The sequence below is a fragment of the Python bivittatus genome, unplaced genomic scaffold, assembly GCF_059951505.1.
Source record: "Python bivittatus isolate LINGU-HERP-01145 unplaced genomic scaffold, Pbiv_v1 ctg000080_np1212, whole genome shotgun sequence".
Classification (NCBI taxonomy): Eukaryota; Metazoa; Chordata; class Lepidosauria; order Squamata; family Pythonidae; genus Python; species Python bivittatus.
The window spans coordinates 28,482,950-28,506,974 of record NW_028277035.1 but is presented as its reverse complement, the minus strand read 5'-3'; the positions used below and the strand labels follow the sequence as shown (position 1 = coordinate 28,506,974).

At 36.6% G+C, this 24,025-nt stretch overlaps 1 protein-coding gene across 3 annotated transcripts in view; it reads right to left on the bottom strand.

Annotated features, from left to right (window-relative positions):
• Positions 1-24,025, bottom strand: part of SEPTIN8 (septin 8) — a 72,329-nt gene that overhangs the window by 588 nt on the left and 47,716 nt on the right. For 2 of the 3 annotated variants that reach the window (XM_088133722.1, XM_088133723.1), the window contains exons 5-10: positions 22,434-22,595; positions 20,455-20,551; positions 19,372-19,540; positions 18,868-19,000; positions 17,278-17,468; positions 9,649-12,626 (exon numbers count right to left, since the gene is read on the bottom strand). In XM_088133722.1, the coding sequence (XP_087989848.1) occupies positions 12,623-12,626; positions 17,278-17,468; positions 18,868-19,000; positions 19,372-19,540; positions 20,455-20,551; positions 22,434-22,595 (756 nt within the window). In that variant the 3' untranslated portion in view covers positions 9,649-12,622. Of the gene's footprint in view, positions 1-9,648; positions 12,627-17,277; positions 17,469-18,867; positions 19,001-19,371; positions 19,541-20,454; positions 20,552-22,433; positions 22,596-24,025 lie in introns of those variants that run through there. The other variant, XM_088133724.1, reaches the window with a different exon arrangement.

Sequence of the window (24,025 nt, the reverse complement as noted above, 5' to 3'; positions counted from 1 at the left end):
TTACTGAACCAAGGGGTTGGATTTTTATTTAATTATCAATGTATATAGCCACCCATCTTACAATTGTGATTCTGGGCAACACATATAGGTTTAAAACCACAAAACAAAAGCAAAGCAACAAGTAATAATAATAACATAACGGTGCCCATGGTCGTAGGAAATTTAAAGGTGGCCAGATTTGATATTAGCCAATGACATAATCCGAAGCATTAACTATGAAAATAACTGCTGTCAAACCTTATACTCTAATACAGAAATTGACACTTTACTGTGAGCGTTACATAGACTTCTTAAAGACAGAAAAGAGACCCTTCTACTGTGCCCCCATTTCCCTGTCTGTATAGTACTTGCTAAATACCAAGGTAGAACTGAGTACTGGAGAAAATTATAGTGCATCTCTTATAACTCCCAGAACATCAGGGGTTCATTGATGCAATTTTTTAAAGTTCTCATGAAACAGAGCCAAGATTGGGAACTTGTGATTCTCCCATTGTTGCAGAACTGCATTCCCAGCTCAGATGGCCAAGGATGATGGATAACTTTTCTTGTCTGCCTTGTTCCATCATGTTGCATTTTCTCAATTTTCTCAAAAACAAAAGATTGACACAGGGTTTGTTGCCACACTATTCAAGGATAGGAGTATGTGGCTAAAAGAATAAGCCACATTTGCTATGCAATGCTTTTGTTGATTCAGGACTCATTTCACATCATACTCTTGAGGGAGCAGGAGTTTTAAAGCAGAGCACTGACCCTAATTGTGGTTTATGATACATTCACAACATGAAAAGAAATATTCTGACATGAAAAGAAATAGAAGTTTCATGTTAAGTGTGAACTCAGCCAAAGCATATCCAGGTTCCCCATTGGTGGTGGGTACCTAATCCAGGGAGAGACTTTATCTTGACTGGTTGTACAGAGTGAGCTTGCTGGAATCACTGGAGTTAAACTGATGGACTTTTAAAAGTAAATTACTAATAGCAGTGAAAAATTAAGGAAGTGAGAAGAAAATGGTTTCATTACATTACGTTACATTTTTATCACGTGACAGATCGATAGCACCAAATTTATCCACTGCAAAGAACTTGTTGATCAACAGGTCTTGGGCTTCCAGCTACCCAACGCTGTCTACATTTTCAACCCTGCAAATCAAAATATCCAAACTCACCTGGCTGAAGCATTACCCTGCTGTTATTCGATAGCAAAGGAAGAAATGCAGTTTAACACACAAACCACACTTCTCAGAGTCAATGTTTGTGAAGATGACCTGCAGACCGATGAATTCTATGATGGATTCAAGTACCTGTACAATGAAGGTGGGACCTCAGAAGCTGGACAGAACAGCAATATGGGAAGTGGTGATATTCAGGGGCCAGAGGAAAGGATCAGCACTTGTCCACCTTTACAACCTGCCCCTCATATCGATTAGAGAAGCCTATATAAGCAAAAGGGACCAAACACCCGACAAAGCCAATGTTATTTCTAATATTTCATCAGTGAGAACTATGTATTAATCCAAAGTACTGCCTACACTGTAGCTTTCAACTCTCCATTTTTTAAAAAGTTTGAGCAAACTTTTTTTGATTAGATCAAAATATAAATGTAAAAAAGACATCCATTTGGACTATGAGTAGCTGCAAGGCAAAACCTCAGGCGATTAAGATGTCCTATGCTTAGAAATATTGATCGGGAAAGAATAGGAGCTTGCTAAACTTCTTAGGACAGCTTAAGATGTTTGTTGTTATTCAGACACTAGCTTGGTTCTCCTACCATTTGTTGAACTTTTGCGTATGAGTTCTCTTGTCTGAGGCTACGTTCTGCAGGTCTGAAATGTTAAGGACTGGAGCAGAAAGTTACCTGATAGCAATCAACTAAATCACCACTTGGCCACCACTTAGCTGAGTTCAATTACTAGTGAAATTACGGTACAGGAATAGCGGAGGCTTAGTGAGTAGTGTAACTTTTCTGGTTGTTGACTGATGATCTGAACTCAGCACTGGAATGGTCAGCACACTTCACGGTAGAATCCAAAGATTTTCAGTTGATGGCCAGGCCATACAGGTGAGCAATTTTTTTTTAATTTTTACACTGCTTAATGCCACAGCCATGGCTTTCCATCCCCATATAAATAGAAAAATTCATCCAGGTAGAAAGTTCCCCTTTGAAAAAAGAAACATAGGCCTTGGACATTGATCCCACAAACATGGGAAAATCCTTCTCCCCTTCCCATCTGCACTGTTATGTAAACAGAGATGAATATACACTATTTTATGAGATCTCAGAAGGACAGGAAGTGAAGCAGGATTTCTATTGATCCAGGGCTAATTTTTTGTCCTTAGATGATGCATTACCATCCCATAGTACATTGGCATTACAGTGCCTACAGATATGGTCTGTCTTTTCAAAGTTCTTAATTTTTGAGCAGGAGCTTGAACATGATTGGCTTCTTTCGATTCTATGACTGTGAGTTATATACATACATGCATGTCAATAGAACTGGTGCTGAGAGGCTAATATTTTGGGATAATGCTGGTTCTCTAGCATCTTATATATTCCCACCTGAGGCCTAAAACTATCTGATAAATAAGAATGGGTGCGTAGTTTTTTTTTCAAGTATATTCAGCTGTCCAAATACTAAGGAGTGTCCTGAAGGATGAAAAATGGTTGCAGGGAACAACAAAGTGGTTTGGCTAGAAGAGCACAGGTATGTGTTAACTGGTTTGCTCTTCATTTGATGTACATTTTTGTCTTTCAGCTTATGCACATTTCTCTGAACACCATGAAATGGTGCTCAGCCCCCACACTGGTTTGTATTCTATTTCCATGGAGAAATTAATTGTCTCTGAGCCTCATCAGTTTTATATTCTGTAAACTGGATGTTGGGGCAGAAAACTTCCAGTAAGAGTATTAATATATTTAGGTACTCAGATACATCCTTAGTTCTTAGCATGGCTACGCATGCTTCAAAAATAATTTGAAGATAATTTGAAGAAGTGTGTGCACAATCGCAGCATCTCTCTGCTATTCATTAATGCAGACTTTTTCCAGCTGCTGCATGGGACTGAAAAATGTGTTTGTGTTCAGAGCTGCAGTAAGTTTAATGAGCCAGCTTTTTAAAGCAGTACCATCTCTTTTTCATCCTTGTGCAGCATACTTGATGTGGCTGCTTTAATGAATGGGAGAGAGGTCCTATGATTGTACAGGTTCCAAAATACTTCTGAACAGCTGTATGTTCTTGGGCAAGTTACTCTCTATAAGCTTTATCCATTTGCTTTCTCAGAAAAGGCCATTTTGTGGCTGGCCACTCTCCTAACATTCCTGATAAACTCAAAATTCCAGTGGGGATTACTAGGGACTAGTAAAATGGTGCAAAATGAGCAAAAAGATGCTTGATTCTCATAGCTTACACATCATAAAATTCAGCTTCTCTTAGTGCAGCTAGTTTTAATATATGGATTTTTAAAAGGTATTTAGATAGACCTGTATATAAAGGCTCAATCCTTTGGCTAAATGGGTGAGAGATTTCATTGCTCTTATGTGTTAAATTGTTACAGTAGAAATGCTGAGCTGAGCAATGTAATTGCCTACACAGGATGACCACTCTCGCCTTAGCTAAATCCAATAAAATGGAGATGCAGGTTTCCTATAGAGTTTGCCAATACAGCAGAAGATATTATTATAGCATCCAAATTCAGGTGTGTTCACACCAGTTGATGTTAACTGGCTATCAATTATATCAAATCATAGGTGAATTGATATGGACACATCTTAGATATTTCACTCAAAATCATTACAGCCATTTGTTCTCCAAAACTCAGTTTCCAGCTACCTTAGAAAGAAATGGCTCAAGGAGCAGAGTAGGTTTAAAACCTTCTAATTCCCAAAGGAGGAACAACAAAAGAGCACCCTCTTCCCACTGGGTATCGAACTATAGTATACTCCATAATTAATCATTAAATACCCAATAGAATTCTTTCACCCCAGGAGGTCACAAACAACTTGGGAAGGATGTCACAATATGTATAGGTGGCGGTTGTGGCCAGGAGGGCCTTTGCACAGCTCTGTGTTGTGTGCCAGTTGCTCCCTTTCCTGGACCATGAGGCCTGCTCACAATCGCTCATGCCTCGTCACTTGCCAAGTGAACTACTGCAATGCACTTTACATGGGGCTGCCCTTGAAGAGCATGGTAACCACAAAAAACTACAGTTCTCATTCCTTACCTGTTTCCAGGGAGATATTGGAATATATTATTACAAATCCTAAAAAAGCAACTTTTCATCATTATTAAATTCATTATATCAGAAACCAATTTAGAAAGCAAGCTACCTTGCATGCATTATTCAGCTGGCCCAGACAGCATTTTCAGGTCATCTGCCTGCAACAGTTATGTACCTGATGATCATGTGAACGAAGTAAGTGTAGCAAAAGGTATTTCCGCATTTGTAGGAATATATCAGAGCAGCAGCAGTGTGAATGATGTGCCTTTCCCCAAACAATAGGAAGGTTCTACTGTGTGCTCAAGAACTCAAGATAATGCCTTGCCAGCTTCACAGTATGTGAATGTTGCTGATACAATGAGGGACATAGGAGTTTAAATTATGCAATATATTATACTGTAAAATCGGGTGGTTTTCGTATGCCTTGATGTCTCCTAAGGGCCAGCTTGGAAAATGTCATGACCTTGCTTTCAAATTATAGGACCAAAAGCATCATCATAAACTGTGACTTTTTATATTTTTAATATCGGTGATTTGGGGGTGTCTCTTTTTAAAATGTGGGTGGTTTTGTTCAATAAAAACAATTTAAAATCTTAAATCTAATTTGTCCTTTCTTGATTTTGCTTTCTCTTTTGGAAATATGGCCTAGGTTCCTGTGACTTTTGCAAATAGAAAACAAGCTAGTGCATTCAAGACATTATAGTTTTATAGATACTTATCTGGAAATATGCCTTGAACTCAATAGATCTTAACATCTGAACAGGCATGCATTTAATTGGGCTATGATCTCAGAAACCAACTTTCTGAAAGTTCCTTCAGTTTGACTAACTATACCTACACAATATATACTTTCTTATAGAATGTGGCATATTCTGTTTACTTCTACATGTAGGGAATCAGACAATATGACAGTTGAGAAAGGGATGTGAAAAGGAACAAACAAAATGCAATGAAAACACCATTCTGATTTTTAATTATAACTATCAGGGAGGTGTGTTCGGTAGGGAAATTAATGTTACCCGGTCACAAATGTTCCTCAAATGCGATAGTTTTCAGTGGATCTGATGAGGACATTATTTAATGACAGACTAATAGGAGAAAATGTGCAGAATTTGGCTAAGCTTGAACACTTGATATTAAACAGTAAGATTTTTTTCTGATAGAATGTAATTCTATTAATATCCAATATATTTTGGATGATCTGTAGGACTTTAGCAGAAGAAATTCAATTACAGTCTTGTTTTCCATAAATGAAGAAATGAACGTAAAACGTTTCATTACAGGAATCCATGCTATGCCAAAAGCAGCATTTCCTTTGGCTTCAAACAGAACTCAGGTTGTTTCTTTTTATTTGTAAAACCTTCTGGGGCAACTGCTTATGTACTTCTGTCTTACCACAAAAGTGAGAGACAGAAAGCAATGGTAACTTGGTGTTCATAAATTCCAAGATGGCATAAAAGCAGTATCTTATACGTTTCTCAGTTATAGCCCTCCAATTCTTTTAGATGTCTTGGGGAGGCTGGAAAATATTCAAGAAAGTGAAAGGGCATTTCTTAGCTGGGTTTATCAAGAGACAGTTCTTGTGACCACAGATGCTGAATGCCATTCCCTTTTTAAAACAGACATTTCTACATATAACAAGCAAATCAGGAAGTGGAGGAGAGGGGAAATAGTGCACATTATTCATTCTTCACACCTTAGCAAATTTGACCAAAAACAGCCAATGACTACCACTGCTGTAATAAGATCCTTTCAGTTTCTGGATTTGATGCTTCTGGTCTCTCTCCCATTCAGCTCAATGTTCTGATGTGGTACCTTCTTGAGATAGCAATGTGCACGATCACTTTGCTTCCTTCAAAATGTGGCAACAGAGTCCTGCTGCATTCAGATTTCTCCTGCTTGTCCTGAGGAGTCCCTGGCCAGTTTCCCCAGAGTACTCCCTACAGGCATCGCTGTGCACTTCAAGACAATATAGGACACTAACTTGATAGCAATTCTTGCATTTCATCTTAATGCTATATACCAGTTTGGATATACTGGCTTCACTAATTTACAGACCTCTCTCCAATATAATCTCTCTTAATGTAGAGTTCTTCTACACCCCACTTCAGGTTTCCACTTCACATGAACAGTCTTCAATGAGCTGGCAAACTAAAGATTTTTAAGGACCAAATGTAAATTTATTTTGTTGCTCCACCTGTTGTATTTGGCTTCCATTAGAAGTAATTTTATCCCAGAACAGGATAGTATCTCTGCATTGGGTTCTACATACATGTTATCCATTTTTCTAAAGGAAGGGGTCTATAGACAGTCTTCTTGTTCTCTTATTTCAGGATCTTAACAACAAGCCTATTAACAGTGGAATTTCCCCACCTCCCCCATTTAGTTGTCCTTTAAAAATGGTTCATGACCAGTTCAATTTATTATTTGAAGACAGAAAAGGATTTGGGGCATTGTGGCTTTAAATAAGAAACAGATGCAAATACAGAAAGGGAGAAGACAAAAATGGTCTAAGGAGAAAAGAATGGAGGTGTCCCTCTATCAAATTATGCACAGGAATTGAATTAGTTATTTTCCTTTCATACAAAACATCTCATTATACAGACATATGGGAAAAATCCTGCAAAGTTAGTGCTAAGAGATACTAGAATTCAATAGAGGGGTTAGAAATAATTTAAAGTAATCTTTGATGTCCCAATTTGAAACACACTGTGTCATTATTAGTTTTTTAAAGGATGGGACTTTTCTCATGTAGGGCTTCTAGATTACAATTTTTTTTAATTGATCCATTATAACTAAACACATTTTAATGGATCCAGTTTATAATTAAACACATCAAATCTCTATTTACAGTGCAAGTAAAACAATAGTCTGAAGCATCAAATTCATTCTGAATACCTTCTCAATGTGTTCAATCTGCCACTAGGAAACTTCGTTGGGGTTTCTTTCTCCATATAGGAAGATTAGTGTTTTTATTTTAGTACATGCCATGCATTTAGTCTGAATTAAACATTTATAGGTGAATGATCAGTTTCTACTTAATCAAGGAACCTGATCAGGCAGTGCCGTCCAAATCAATTCTTGCTTTAGAATCTCTTCTGTGAATATATTGCAAGCATTAAAAAAGTAGAAGCACCAATTTAAACTCTTCTGTATGAGATGTTTTGGCCTTAATAAATCTTCTAATTTACATATCTTCCTGATGTTATGGAGCACGAACTGGGAAGACTAAAGAAGCTACAGAAAGAACAAGAGAGAGTATTTAGATTTCAGGCTCACTTAATTACATCAAACATACAGCAAGAAAACACACTCTGTAAAAATGAAAGGACAGCTGCTGCTTGTTCAAATGTCAGGATTATGAAAGTCCAATAAAATGAAGGGGAAGGCTTTCCACTTAAAACATGGGCATTCATATCTTCAAATAAGTGTATTGATAAGTTATAGGTTCATCACAATTTTATTCTGAAATTATCCAAGAGAAATACGGGGTGAGTTATCTACTGCAATTTACATTGCAATGGGACCTAGGTCACAACAAGATCTTTCCAAATAGAGAAAAGGTTCATATTCAACTGCTTTTTCTCAAGAATTCCAGTAGTAAAATAAAAGAGTTCAGACAGTCAACAGACTGTAATGTTTATAAATTGTCACTGCCGTGCAGAATTGAGAATAGCTTTAGAGAAAAAAAACCCTGGGTGAACAGAATGAGTTCTGTACCTTTAGGAACCATGGACACTCCAATAAGGACTGTACGATAGGAGGTGCACAGGGATAGAGGCTCCCCTTTCAAAATATATTAATGGGCAAAAACTAGCCCTTAATTGAGCCAAGACAACTTCCTTCCCTTGATTCTAGCCACAAAATAAAGGTTTCAACATGAGAAACTTATTGATAGGCCTTCTCAAAGTTCTTTTTCCTGCTTAGAATATGTCATAAGAGTAGCCCAATAGAATCCACATTTTTTACTCTTTACTTCAAATGTAGTTTTCTAAATTTCACTAAAGCAAGCTGCTTTATAAGCAATTATTGCTTTAGCTACTTCTGCAAGGGTAAATACATTCAATGATCTCTCCACAATGAGACAAACATTCAGGTACCTCTTCCAAATTACTCCCACACACTGATGTTACCTAGTTGGGTAATGAAAGGTCTGCAAATAAACAACCAAGCTCAGAGAGCACCAAAGACTACAGTTCAGCTCTGAGCTACAGATATTCTCTTCTATTGGTACTCCCATAAAGAATAGAAGCAGAGGTCATATTCGACAGTTACCAATAAAAAAAAAGATAATCAACAAGAAATATAATATTCTTCATTCTAAAAGGACATATACCCCCAATGTTGGACTAGAACAAATCTCATATATTTGCATCTCAATTTAAAAATGCAATGTACTTTACATTCTTTTTATGATGCATTATACTTGCTAATTAGCATTTCATCAGATTACCAACACTTTATATTCATTTAATAATATAGTTACCTAATACACTGCAACTTAAGACTTGCTTAAGACAATTTACTTCAGCAAAACAAAATTAAACATGATCACTGTAGTGGCAGGACTGCTGAGTCCTAAAAGTCATCATGTATCCATGAGGTTGATTAGGAACTGCTGTTTCATTCAGCTATTCTGCTTCCTAAAAGTTGCATACACTTTTGCTACCCTAGTACAAAATTATTAAATGCTGAAGCACTTCACAATGGATTCTATCCATTGGTATATCAGTTCACAGAACATCAGGGCAATTGATTTCATGTCCACAACACTACATGTCTCCCACATCTGTTCTAGAGGGTTGAAGAAAGAGACATGGACAATGAATGGGCCTGCAGGAAGGAAAAGTGCAAAAGAACGCCTTGTACTACCAGTCCACTTTCATAAAAACTATAATTATAGTTATTTTTCACTATAGGTGACCTTATCTATTGATATTATATTCTTTAAAAAATAACCCCGCTATTAAAACAGTGTTTTGAACGCAGTCCTACATTTTTATCCTATGGAACTCATATTGCTTATGTTATCTTTTCCATCTTAAAAATATGTTTTCAAGATTTTGAGAACTGAAATCTCTCTGCCCTATACTAGTGTATTATCTTCCACAACTTGGATATCCTTCAACTCAATTCTGGCAATTCTGCCAGTGTAGAATCTCCTTAGGTTCCTAGCTAAATCTTTATGTTACCAATGCATTCTTCATTCAGAATTGAAGCCAGATTATGCAATCATCTCTTTTTTAAATACAGGCAAACCTTAATTCCAGCATAAAAATTCTCAGGAGTGCTGGTATCAGTGAAAATATGGTTTCAGCCCAGGCACATCAGCTTTAAGGGTGGAAATGTTATATAAATTTTACAAGTATTTTTTTCTTCCAGTTAGGATTGAATGAAATGTGTAAAAATAAAAACACAGAACTTAAAATGAAATGTAATATTTAATAAAAAGAAGTACAAAGGAAGCTGAAAAAAGTGGTTAAAATCTACTAAAACTATAATGTGAGAACAATACATAACACTTCATAAAAGAAATTGATGGGTTCTCCTGTTGACACTTTAAAAATATCATTCAGTATGATTGTCCAGATGGAAGTTTTTGCTTCTGAAAACAGACCATAAAGTAAAGCATTACTAAAAATACACAAGTTTTGAAAAACAGGAAAATATGGGCAATTAAGGTCATTAGAAGATGCACCTCTCCAATAGTCAAACATTATAGAAAATAATGTAGGAAATAGTAGGAAAATCCAAATTGATTGTTGTGTTTTCCTGTTTTTCTTACTTCACACAACAGAGGTAAATCTTCAAGCTTAGTTTAAGATTTAATTTAAGATTAGTGTCACATTATAACAGCTAGTAACTTATTAAATAACAATGTACAGAACTACTAAATTTGGTCCCATAAAGAAAAAATGAAGTACCAAATCAGACCTCAACCAAGAAAAGGATATTAGTTTCCACTGGGGAAGACTATTACAGATTAACAAAGACAATGGAAAAATTGAGGCCCACATTACACAGAGAATGATATAACAGACAGCACAACATAAAATATGCACTCACATAATAATAATAACAGTAATATTATAATAATTAATATATTGTTACATACATTCTGAATGTCTTCATCAGAAATATACTGCCATTTGGCTATGCTTTCTACGTGTTTTATATTTTATTGTTACTCCCATGTTCTTAATCATTTTCAAAAACAGGACAGCATCAAATTGAGGTCCAGAAAGCCAACTGGATGAAAAATACTTTCTGCATAGGAGAGATCCTATTGGCTTTCACAATTGTTAGAAAAACTCTTAAGCTGCATCACTTGGCATATTTGATATAACTTTATTCTACCGCCCTGCAGTCTCCTTAGTATGCATTCATTTTCAGGCTCATAAGAAATTTTTGTCTCCCAAAGAAAAATACATTTTATTTTACGTCTTTAACCAATCATGTACCAGAACTTCTACCATCTATATAACAATACAATAGATCTATTCTGCACTGCAATTCGCCTTCACTAATTATCCAGTTGCTTTTTAGAAAATATATTTATCTTAATAAAGGCACAGCCTTTATAAAAGAAAAAAGATTAAAATGTAAGCCTAAAAAAGTATAACTTTAACAGGCTTGCAGTTAAAAAGTACCCTTACAGTTTTTTTCATGAGGTTTTTTTCCTCCCTTAAAATATCAAGTAATAGCATAACATGATTTTCAATATATTCAGACATTGGCCATCAATTAAACAACAAAAGCCTGAACAGTATTTCAACATCCAAGCAAGAAGCTTCTGCAAGAGAATGTGCAAAACAAGAACCTCAGGATCACAATATAGTTAAATTCTGCTTTTGAAAAGGGAAGAAGATGCCTGTTAGGTTTTAACAATAAAATAAAGGCTACGCTGTAGCACTGAAGAAAATTTAAATGGAAGGGCAACTAAAATGCTTCCTGAGCAAAATGTTGTGCGAACAGCTGCTCGCTTGACACTAAGGCAAGGGAGAGAAAACATGTGTCCATCCAGTTCTATGCAGTGCACAAACTGGCACTAACAGCTGCTGTGCTTTTGGTTTTCTTACCAATTTTCTGGCAAAGAAAACTGCATCCTTTAATGGCATTAAGATCAAGCTTAAATATACTTCACTTAAGCTTGGCTTGAATGTCTGACGGCCTTATTTATGCAATTAGGAAGATTGTGTAATTGATTTTCCATCACAAGGAGACACTATACAATTGGGAACCTTGCATTTATCAAGGTCCATTTGAATTCTACAGTCCAGTGTTAATTGGGATCTCCATAGGCAACAAACAGACCAACTGGATCCCAGGACTGACTGTCGTGTACTAAGCTAGCCTTTTCAGACTCACATTTCAGTTGTACATTTCCCCAAAGCATGTAACAAAAGAGACAAGGTGCATTTTTAAAAGCAGACTGTATTGTAAGTAATAATTTAAATCAGCACAGAAGTATGATTTGAAAACCTCTAAACATTTTAATTGGCCTAATTTTAATTGGCCTAATTTTTTCAGAACTCCTGCTGTCAACACTATCTCCATTTTTTGCCTTACCTGTATCATACACAACAAATTATAGTACTTACTTGAGAATTTCAGTAATTATGAACTATTTAAAATAGCCAAAATCAACTTGGCTAAAAACCACTTAAGGTGAAAGAACATCTTTAAAAGGTAAAGATTAATGTTGAATGTGTTTTTTAAAAAGTTAAGTATGATTTTCTATGTTCTACCACTGATTTTGGAGGTATTTTTAATTTAAAAATTTGAGGACAGAATTAATAAAAGGGGTTACATGTCTCCTCTAGATCCTATAGCAAACTTATATCCTCTTAAAAGCTGTCTTGAATAATATTTCAGTCACCAACAGAAACTCTAAGCTTTGTCATATTGTATTTCTTATTTCAGTATAAAGTTAAGAGTGTTGCCTCAAAACAGTGTTTGATCAAAAATAACATACTGGTTATATCTGTCTCAAAATAAATTCCAAAAATGAAAATAAAACAGGTTCCCAATGGCAACTTTTATACTGCTATCTCCCCACCTATATTGCATCTTAAAAACTGACTAGACATATTTAGGCCACTTGATACACAGATGGTCAAAGAGTTTAAAACAAATATGCTTAAATTAAATTCCCAATATTTCAGAACTAAACGTGAAGAATTTCCACCTTGAATCTGCAAAGGCAAAGCAAATCATTCTTTTTCTTAATAATGCTAATTTCCTGCATGGTCACCATCCATTCTTGAAAAAAGGCAGGTGATGAGTTTTTCATGCTGCTTCCTTTGCACAGTGGGATGGCAGAAGTATTCACAGGGTGGGAAAACAAGCAATTAACATATATATGAATATACAGAGTCCACTCATGGCATTGTAATCTATGTGTGAGATTAACTGAAACAAAAACATAAAAAACATGAATTAAACTATAGAACTCAAATATAATAAAAACATAATAGCATAAAAAAAAAAGATGATGTGATCCTTTGGGACGTACCATATATGACCAACCAAATTACACCTGTCTCAAAAATCTGCAAGTAAGTAATTGCAGATAAACTCAACCAATTTACCTTAAACAATAAAGCATTGTGACATATACGAGGCCTCATGATCAATCGCTTGTATTTTTCCACTTTTAAGATCTGTGGTAGCAGGACTGGATTGTCCCTAAGATCTCAGACTAGTAGGGGTGCACAGTGTGATTTAGTATATGGTTCTTATGTTCCAAGATATCTAGATGGTTGCCAGATTCAGGAACATTGCATTTAGTGAAATAATAAGTTTAACAACCAATAGAGTATTTTAAAAAGAAATATCTATTCTAATATTAGTTACTTGAAACCTGAGGACATGGGCAAGATACTAGTAGCTGTCCATCTTCTTTCAACTCCTGTCCACTTTGGCTGATTGGTCTAGCTGGAGCACATTAATAGGTTGTTGAGGGCAATGTACAAATTCTAAAAGTGAAATAAAATAACTGGATGGGATTACCATTTCACAAATGCACCTTTGTGAAAGGGCCAGGGGCGAGATGCCTTGTATGCCTGCTGGTTAAAAAAACCAATCTGGATCTTCTGGTTCTTAACAACTTAACATTCAGTTGGCTAATCTCCCCTTTCAAGAGAAGGTACTTGAGAGGTTAAAACTGAAGATGGTCCTGAAAGAAAGGAATATCTGGACTCATCCCAGCCTCATTCAGGCCGGATTATGGGACCAAATCAATGTTGATTGCCCAAATGGGTGAGGAATGTGTCTTTGTTCTCCTTTTATCTCTTGATTCCCTTTGAATGTGATATCCTAAACTTTCTTTGTAGGTTGGGAGCATAGCATTACAGTGATCCCACCGTACCCCAGATTAGCATTAGGTGACTACATCTTGGCTTCCTGGCAGTTATGTTATGGAACTCCAAAGCGTTCCCATTGTTTATAGTGCATTGTACAGCTTTTTATGAAGCTGTTGGAGGCCATTCTTAAGGGAAATGGAGGCAAGCTTCATCAATATGTGACAATACAGAGCAACAGAGTTAGGTATCATATGAGTCAAGAGAGACTGTACATGCTCTTGACCAGTATCTCAACATGGCAGCAGGCTGGATGAGGATCAAGAGGCTGAGGCTGAATCTAACAGTATAATGGCAATGTGAACATGATGTTCTCTTGTTACCTCAGACAGGGTTGTACATCCCTTGAAAGAGCAGGTGAACGATCCAGGGGTCCTCTTGGAGCCCCTTATGAATGGAAGTTTTGACAAGATTCTATTCTGTTTGTTACTGTTCTAAATGGTGTGAGTGTGTGTGTTTAATAAACTGTATCCTTGCTTTGGGATTGTTTTTACCAGTAAAAGTACCACGTATGAATGAAATAAGCAACCAAATCAAATGATGTAAACTGAGCATCTTTCAATCGGCGATGTCCATACTGACATTCAGCCCAATTCAAATCATAAACTTCCATAATTTTGAAATACAATAATGACTAAATCTTTACATATTAATAAAGAACAAGCAAACAATCTGAATTTGCTTAAAAATAAGCTCTTTTAGCCATCCCTGTCCTATCTTTTAGCCTATTATGTCTTGGTCCTGCACTCAAATGTCAGCTTGTATGAACTCATAGTAAAAGATGGACAGTTTATTCAGGGTAAATATGTCTAGGGGACTGCACTGTATCTTAAGATCATTCTGATGAAGATGCACACAGTTACATACCCTAGTCTTAGTACAACTGCTTCAATTTATGCCAGGAAAAGGGTTCTTTTCCTACAGCTGCAACTTCGCTCCAATTCATTTTAGGCATTCCATAAGGAAAAAATAAATGTAACAAAAGTTACCATGAAATCTTACTTTCTGAAATATGTAGATGTCACAATATAATTTAAAGATTAGTTTTATTCCAAGCCAATCTGTAGTTATGAGCCTCCCAAATACCAGCATGGTAGGAGGAGAGGTGTGTCAGAATATGGTAGTAAAAACTAGGGATCTGAAAGCACCTTTTCAGACTAGCCAATTTTATTTAAAGGCATAAGCTTTTGTAGGCTACAGCTCACTTCATCAGATGCATAGAGTGCCTAGACTGCTCTAGGTTTTAAATTGGGATGAGGTGGGAGAAGGGAGGGGAAGACAACCTGATTATGGTTCCAAATCCCAAGTATGGTTTTCAAATAGCAGCAGAAAGTCAGCTCAGTTAAACTATTTTCAGATATCTTGAATCTATATTTTAAATTGCATTTGATTGGAGCTTTTATTGGTTTTATTAACAGCCCAATTTCTATTTTAATACATTTATTATTAGTGTATAATGTATCTTCAGCTACACTATGAAATAATAGAAATACACTATGCCCATTTCATAATTAAGGAAAATGACGGACTTAATATTGCAGCATTTAAACCTAAGTAACTGTTGGCCAGCTCTGCAGTTTGAGAGTTTACACTAATTTATCCTGTTCACATTTTTTAAAGGTAAAACCTATCAAGCACAATTAAAACACTAGAAGAATTAATTATTGCAATACCAACACAGACTACTTAATTTGCTAATATATTATAATGCATTTTAAATATGAAAGATAATACCTCTGGGGGAAAAATGTAATAACTTCTCTAAATTCTATGCATCTGACAGTGATCCACAAAAGCTTAGATAGCTGTTAGTTTGTTAGCTTCCCAGGTTCCATAAAATTCTTTTTTGCTTCTGCTGCAAGAGACTAAAACAGCCACTCCCCTGGAAAACTGTGGAGTTCCCAACCAGCGAAGGCCCATAACTTTGCTGGAGGCAAAGGCCCATAAACCACCTTGAAATAACTTTTTAAAAGGTGGCATACAAACCACCTTCTAAAGGAAGTAAGTATTTCCATGGAAGAGCATATGCTTTGCATATAATCAGATCCCAGGTCCAATTTATGTTGTTTCCAGTTCATATTGGAAGGACTCTGGTCATCCAGGTCTCTATAAAGAATACTGAGCCAGAGGACACAATGGCCTTGCTTCACAAAGGGCAGCTTCCTACCTCACAGTGATGTTGCCTTTCCCATCTGTGTAGCCTCCCGTTTCCAGAAGGTTCCTGCTACTTGTGTCATTTCACTACCCCTGCCCTATGCTGCACTTTCTGGGCTCTGCAAGGCATATAAAATAGCCATCTGATGTGTGATGTGACTACTTTACAAATCCAGTTGTCTGTTACCACTGATAAGGATTAAAAGGGTGGGCATCATGATACAGTACTGGCAAGAGAAAGAGACAAGAAGTTTAAAGACAGCCTAAACAGGAAACATTCTAGATTCATTCATTTGGAAGACGGGAAATTTATTTTCTTGAAATGATCTTGGTAAGAAAACACAAACCATGAAGCTGTTGTATATTAAAGTGCCAACCTGAAATACAATTGCTAAACCTTGGTTTATATTCTGCTTTTCCTTCATTTTTGAATGCTTATCAAAAATAAAATTTGGATCTCTTAATTCAAGACATGATCTACTAGAAGCAGCACAAACATTCTAAATCCCTTTCATTTTTTAGCTGAAGCTATGTCAACAGTAAACTTTGGAAAAACACGTTCTGCTTTTAGCTACTGATTCAGCACAAACAATATGCATTTATGCAAATACTGAAAACATATCTTATTGAATGTAGGCAGCAGAAAATATGGGATGGCCACTGGTTGGGATTGCTCTACAAGAGGATCATACACCTTCAAGATGATTGAGAGATCCACAGCATCTGAATACAGAGAAGGTTCCACTATAGATCATACAAATCGTACGAATATTAGAGGATACTTCTCTATCCAAAGTAGTAGGCTTTTTAAGAACATATCTGATATCTAATCCAACCCAACAATTTTCATGTTCACTGGCTCAGTGGTCCAGAACGTATTTTTCACAGAGCAGATACCTAGCATGTCCAGGTGAAAGGATCTCGGGCAAGATCATCAAGAAAGGTCTCTGCATGAACACCTGGACAACTGCTGTCAGCGAATACAGCTTAGCTGGTCCAATGACCACATTTTTGGTCCAAATACAGAGCATATGATTCAGTTTTAACATACCAACATTGAGAAAGATAAATATATATTTATGGAACATAAACCATACTCCAAAGTTAGGTATACATGTATATGCTAAGTGCTTCCTATTCCTCAATTCATTGTTTCCTGTTCTTCAGTTTATAACACCTGTTTTTGCTGTTCTGATTTCAAGATCCTATGGTTCTGGTAGTGCTTAAATAACAAAGATTGCAGAATCCAGCAGTAAAGAATACAGACTTCACTCACTTCCATGGGGATTAGCAGACCCACCACGCCTTATAGGAATCAGGATAATCAAGAATCAAGTGAATCATCTTCTCAGATCTAAGAATCATTTGTCTCTTTCTAATTTCTAAAAAAGGTGTTCCTTTGGCTTATCCCATTAGGATCTGAAATAGTTCTAAATGGGAAACTACGTCTTGGGTTTGGTTTTGTTTAAATAACTAAGCTGTGGCAATATTTTTATATAATCAGGTGTGAATATCTGACCTTAGAAAAGGTACATAAAGCAGCTTACTTTTTCTTGTCTTTATCTTTCTTCAGTGGCTGCTGTGAAGTGGCTTGCAGAGACTGACATTGCAGTGTTTCAACAGCTACCTTCCGCCTGTTGAAAGCATTCATCTCCTCCTCTAGCTCTCTTCTCTTCTCCTCCACCTTCCTCTTCTCTTCCTGATGTATTCGCTTGAGATGTTCAAACTTCTCATGAAGCTGGTAGGAGAAAAAGGGAAATATAACCCAGGCTTTGTCTGGCACTAAGACCAATTCTGGCCTGCAATAAGGTCTTCTACTGAGGCAGATTACTCCACAGAATCAATTATACATCATAGATGCCGGTTCTGGATGGCCAGATTGTATGCTGTTTAGGAAATGCCTACATAGAATAGTTATGTGGGATGTTTTAACTACACAACAAATTTACAAACATTCCGAGCATGGGAAGGCAAAATATCAATTTGCCTAAGGTATTTTTCCTCACTGCTGAGTTGAAGTGCTATCCTATTTCTGGATGAGTGTGTGTGTGTGTGCACGTGTGTGTGTTAAGGGTTAAATAGGGTTCCTTAAGCTTTCTCTCATTAAAAAGCCTACAAACTCACAAACTGGTCCAAACAAGTGCCCCTGCCTACATCATCATCATCATCATGACATTACTGTTTATGAAGCCCTACAGGCCAAAGTAAATTAACAATATAGCCCCTGGATACAAATGCCCATTTTAGCTCTTAAGACTCACATGATTCAGGCAAGATAAATGCATCATGGATGTTATCTTTGGGCTCAGATTTATATACCCAAAGCCCCTTTATGGAAGCTTCATGAAATCTCAAGATAGGGATTCCGAGCTTTCTGTACAAAATTCCTTTTATAATTTCAGGGTAATCCCTCACAAAAAAATATCATTTTCTGTAATTCTATATTCTCGTATTCTTAATTAGCTGGATTATTTCCTTGCAAATATATGTGTTTTGTAATGTGCTCAAGTATATACAGTTTTTTTGTACTGCTAAAGTCATCATGTTTTATTGATGTAGAGGAAACAAGAAGTACTAGTTCCATTTGTTTTAAGTGAGTGACTTGCTGTAGACCATTCTGTGAATTCTACCACGGTTTACAATTGATACCTGTGCAATTCCACGACCGTAAAATAAGCAGGTTCATGGGAAGTAACAATCCTCTATGCTAGCATCCATTTGGGGCATTTTAAAATGTAACAATTATGTTAACCTTTTCACAGGAAAATTGGTCTTCTGACTTTGAGTCTTAAGTAGTTTCACACTGTTGAAACAAAACAAAAAGCAAACAGGCCAGAGAAATGGTGCGACTCTCTCTGAGATCCAAACATCTTCCTACAAGCATCCGCTCACACACCCGTGCACATTTGCCTATAAGAAAAGTCTCTTATTTGTGTCCTGTTTCTGAACTTCCAGGGGGATTTGGCTGTCTACCAGTGGAAACAGAATATTAGGCCAGACGAATCTGTTTAGCATAGAAGGATTTGGGGATGCCCTTTTTATAGCATTTGATCAATATAGGCCAAACAAAAGCAAGAGCTCAGTCCTATCTGGTACAGGAGTTTGTACCCTAGAGTCATTGCCTGTGCCATACTCACTTCTCTCTCCTTTTCTTTCAGTTCAGACTCAGTCTCCTTGACCTTGTTCACAAACATCTGTCTCATTTCCTCCTCTTTTTTTTGCAATTCACAAAGGAACTCTTTTCTTTTGGTCTCGTATGTTTCTTGAAGGCTGATTGAAAACACAAGTTCCAAATTGCCCAGACATTAAAACAAAGATGTAAGACGCTATTCAAGGTCACACACATCTGAAAATACATCCTTTTATACTCCTTTGAAAAGTTTGCATGTTTCAGCAAGGGAAAAACACTTTGGACCAGCAAAGAGAAAACATGAAGAGATTTGTCAATGCCACCCTGAGAGCAAAACTCACACAGACACCAACCAAACTTCCAGCCTTCACAGCTCCCTGCAAGGTTTTAATGGGAAAAGAAAGAAAGAAAGAAAGAAAGAAAGAAAGAAAGAAAGAAAGAAAGAAAGAAAGAAAGAAAGAAAGAAAGAAAGAAAGAAAGAAAGAAAGAAAGAAGAGAAATGCTTTCTCACCTGAATGGCTGACTGTCAGGATCAGTATCCTTGAAGCCCATTTCTTCTAGCTTACATCGCCTATAAAGCTCATAATGGCGAGCATGAGTTTGCTCCCGCAGGTCTTCCATATTGACACGGATCAGCATTTCCCGCAGTTTCACAAAGTCACAGTGGCTTTCATTTTCAACTATTTAAACAAAGCAGACATGAAACACATTGGAGAAAATGAGTGGTTCACACGGAGGCAAGCACATGCACGTGTGCCCACCCACCCACCCTCTTGTAGCATTTTTATAAAAACAGCATCCTCCAGAAAAGTAAAGTAGTGTTGCTTTGGATAAGAGGACCACAGTTTCATGAAGCAAGATCAGAAACTTTGATAGATTGCAGATTCCTATGTATATTTTGCTCAGAAGTTAATCACATTCACTTCAAAGGGGCTCACTCCCTTGCAACTGTGTTTAATTACATTGCACAAGCAGTTGAAAGAGGTGCTTTGCAATGTGTGGGAACACAAACAAAGCAACTCTATTTGAATTGTTAAAGCAATCATGTGGAAGCCTGAAACATGACATCTGTGCTTTAATGAACAGCAGAGAGGCCCAGCATTTATTCCAAACAATTTTTGAAGCCCTGTTATTCATAGGATACTGGAAACTACTTTTAGATCAATTTTGTTGTCGGCAAAGCTAATTACAAATATTAAATCAAATCATATATCAGAGTGTGATTAAACTAATACACCCCTTTCCTCTCTTTACTTAATATTTTCAAACATTTATATCTGCCTTTCCACAGATATTTGAGAACAGTTAAACAATCAAATCTTGTAATAGCAAAACGAAAGTGTAATAGAAACAGAACAGCAGGAGAAATTAAAAATATAAAATATTTATAATAATAATAATAATAATAATATCATCATCATCATCATCATCATCGTCCCAGGTCCTTGGGAAGGACTCGATAGGTGGATAAAAATGCCAAATCCAGTCTAAACATCTGACTGACTGTGCAACCAACAATCATAAATATTCTTTAGCAAGCTACAACATGCAAGGATTTCAATCATTGTTAAACATGTCTGGGATTCCAGCCTACCTTGTACGACACCCCATGGATACTGCCGAGCTCTAACCATTTTATTTCCCACTTTTACTTCTTCTGTGCTTCCCACAACAGCAAATGGCAGATGAGCCTTTGAGGAAACAAATAACTATAGAATTCAGGGCAGAACAATGGAACTGTCAAAAGTCCTTTTGACTTTTAATGCAAATTTCCCAATGCAAAACAAAATTAAAAAGTTTTCCATGTCTATGGAATCAGCATGATGTTAAGACAGAACTGCCAGGAAAAAACAAAACAAATCCTGATTTTGAAAGATTATCACTCCACATCCCGTTAAAAAAAAAAGAGTACTCCAGAATTTTCAGTGAAATCATTTAGGGAATTTAAAAATCCATCGTTTTGTGAATAATGTTTTTAGCAGTCTGTACGTACTGTAGTCCAAGTCTTTGTATCCACACACAGAAGTTTATTTTAAGCAGTCATAAATAGAAGAATGAGCCAAACAAAACAAACCCTTTTGTTTTTGCAAATTATTATGGGCGTGCTAAAAAGTAGTTTGCTATTCTAGTTATCCTGCAGGAATAACTAGTATAGCAGAATAGCCAGGAGGTTTTCTGCCTCAGAGCCATTTTGCCAGATTAAGCTGGGGCCAATCATTTTCTAATTTCTAGTAAATCCTACAGGGATATCAGGTCTGTTTATATTCTGCTCCTAATATGTAAATTTCCAGGAAGGCCAGACAATTTCTATGTGAACCATCTTCTAGAAGATTTGAAACCCTTTATCACTTGTGTAGTAGCCAAATTCTATGTTGCTGTGATTAAAATAAGGCATAACTGGTCAGAAAAATAACTAATTCTGTTTTATTTATCACTTCAGGTTTAAAATGTTGGCTATCTTGTTTTAGGTGATATATTTTGTACTTCACAGATTGTAATATTTTAGATTTACACTTGCATAGGTAATTAACCATTATAGTAGTGTACGTGAGGGTAGTTTTTATTTGTTATTTTACCTTTGCTGTGCTAGTATTTTATCTCATGTATTTTATTTTTGTGTTGTATTTTTTCAAATTCTGCTGGTCATTGACCAAATTAACGGTATTTCATTTCTCCCAGCACAACTTATTCCTCATGGGGTTACTGCAAGAAACGTGAATTCTAAGGTAGGTGGGATATAATGTAATAAACGAAGTTGAAAAAGAGAGCCAATTTGGCATCGTGGCTAAGGTGCTGGCTGGACTAGAACCCGAGAGACTGCAAGTTCTAGTCCTCCCTTAAACATGGAAGCCCAAGAGCCAGTCACTCTCAGCTCAACCTACCTCACAGGATGGTTACTGAGGAGAAATAGGAGGTGGGAGCATCATGTATGATGTCTTGAGTTGTACAAAATAAAGACGGGATATAAATGTAATAACAAATTAAAAAACAAGTAGAAAAACTTTGCTCCATCAAATGATGCACACTATTACTTTTCTATCTTCTCCCCTTTCCCTCTCTGAAATACAGAGTAGTTACACCCATTAATCTGACTTTTTGCTTTAACACAACATATGTCAAAAATTTACTTCAATATTCTAAAGAATGTGAATATCTAAATCTAAAATTTATCCAAGAATGTGAAGAAGGACCTCATACTGTCTTTCTGGACTGCATTACAAATCCAGACCCCATTCTAAAGACAGTTAAATATATCGAGGGGGAAGGACTATATTTTGCACTGAATCACTGGTTTGACTTGGTTTTGATGGGACTCAACAAGTGTCTGGAAACCAGGTTGTTTAGAACCATAGGTATACCCAGTTTCAGCTTTTCATGTGTATATAATGGCAACTACTCCAAACCAAGAGAATTTCACTGCCTTCTTGCACCAGAAAGGCACATCCAATTAAGAAATGGAAGGAATAAACACTATTACAATGGAATTCACCAGCTAATACAACATACAATTTCTCAGCATCACTGCTATAAATACAAAACCAAACAATTGTGGAGAATAAGCATGTTACTTACATTCATCACAGAATTAATCTCAGCTACAGCATCGTCATCCGTGGGGAACTGATAGATTTGTACTCCATTACTGACCAGTTCACTCATTATCTTAATCTTAAACTTGTGCAACTCACTCTTGGAAATAGTGTCAGCCTTGGCAATGATGGGAATAATGTTCACCTGGACAGCAGTGGAAAGCCAAAGAAATAATTAAAAACTGGGTTTTCTGTAATCAGTCATGAATTAGCTACAAAATGAATTAATGCCAGCTAGGAGTGCAGGCAGAATTAACTATTAAATGAAAAGTGGCTGAAGGATGAATGTAAAAAGAACTGGGAATAATACATTTAGCAAGATTTTACAAAACAAATACAAGAAATATCAAAGGATATGATATTTTATTAGCATTGGAACCAGTCTTTAAGTTAGTGAATTAGTAATATGGTTCCCTTAGCAAAGTAGGAGCATTTTGACTGGTATGATTCCAAACTTTCTGACAATGAATAGAAATAATTTAATTGACTAATTTAATATTTGTCTGAGATTAAGAATTTAAGGCAGGAAAGAGAAAATTAATCCAGGCCAGGAGCCTGATGATTCCTATTCCAGTCTTGCAAGTGTGACAAAGTCAGGGGATTCAAAAGAGGGGCTTTTGAATGAAGAAGCCCTTCCTCCCATTGTTTCCCCTGAAATAGCTCCCATCTATTTAGGAAATAGGGGGAAAAATCAGGAAGCAAAAAATCTCCCATTTCTTCCTGCAGGGACAAAGAACATCCTCCCCTTTATAGAAACATCTCCCTACTCTAAGATAAACAAGCTACTTGTTTCATTCAATCTAGACTAGTGTTGTCTTTTACAACCCTGAAGAAGGGAACTGTGTGACTATGTCCTCTGCTAAGTGGTCCTGCACTGCCTTGATCCAGATTGCCACACCAGGATGCACCTTCATCCAAAATACTAAGCTGCTCTATCCAAGACAAAAGCGGGATGATTCAATCTGGCCATTGGAAACAAGCCTCTGAACATACACAGACGTTTCTTTTTTTTGCCTCCAGATCAAATGACTTGGCCACTCGGATCAGCGCTTCAAAGAAAAGTGCTATTTCAATCTAGGACACCACTTCAAAGGAATGTTTCAATCAAAGCTTGGTGAAACCAAGCTGCCCTCTGAATACCACACGCACACTTAACTGAACTGAAAGGGGAAAGTAGCATTTGTAACCACAACAAGCTTCATTCCTACTGTATGTTCATGCCAAACTCAGTCCCCTTCAGATGCTTTGGACTGGAGTTTCAGCAGCCACAATTAGCACGGCCAAAGGTCCAATATGCTGTATTTCCACAAAATCTACAGGACACCTTCATTAATTGATCCTTGATCAGGGCAATAATACAAAATAAACCTCCTGTAAAAATGCTCTGCAACTGATTAAATACATTTTATCAGAAGAGTTTAATCTGTTTGCATACCTGGATCTGCAGAATATGTTTTTGGATATGCTCAACGTGATGTGTTAACATATAATTAGTTAATATCTTTCATTTTATCAATGCCTAACCCATCCCTAAGATTCATATTTACGGATCTGATACTAGAATGGAATACATAT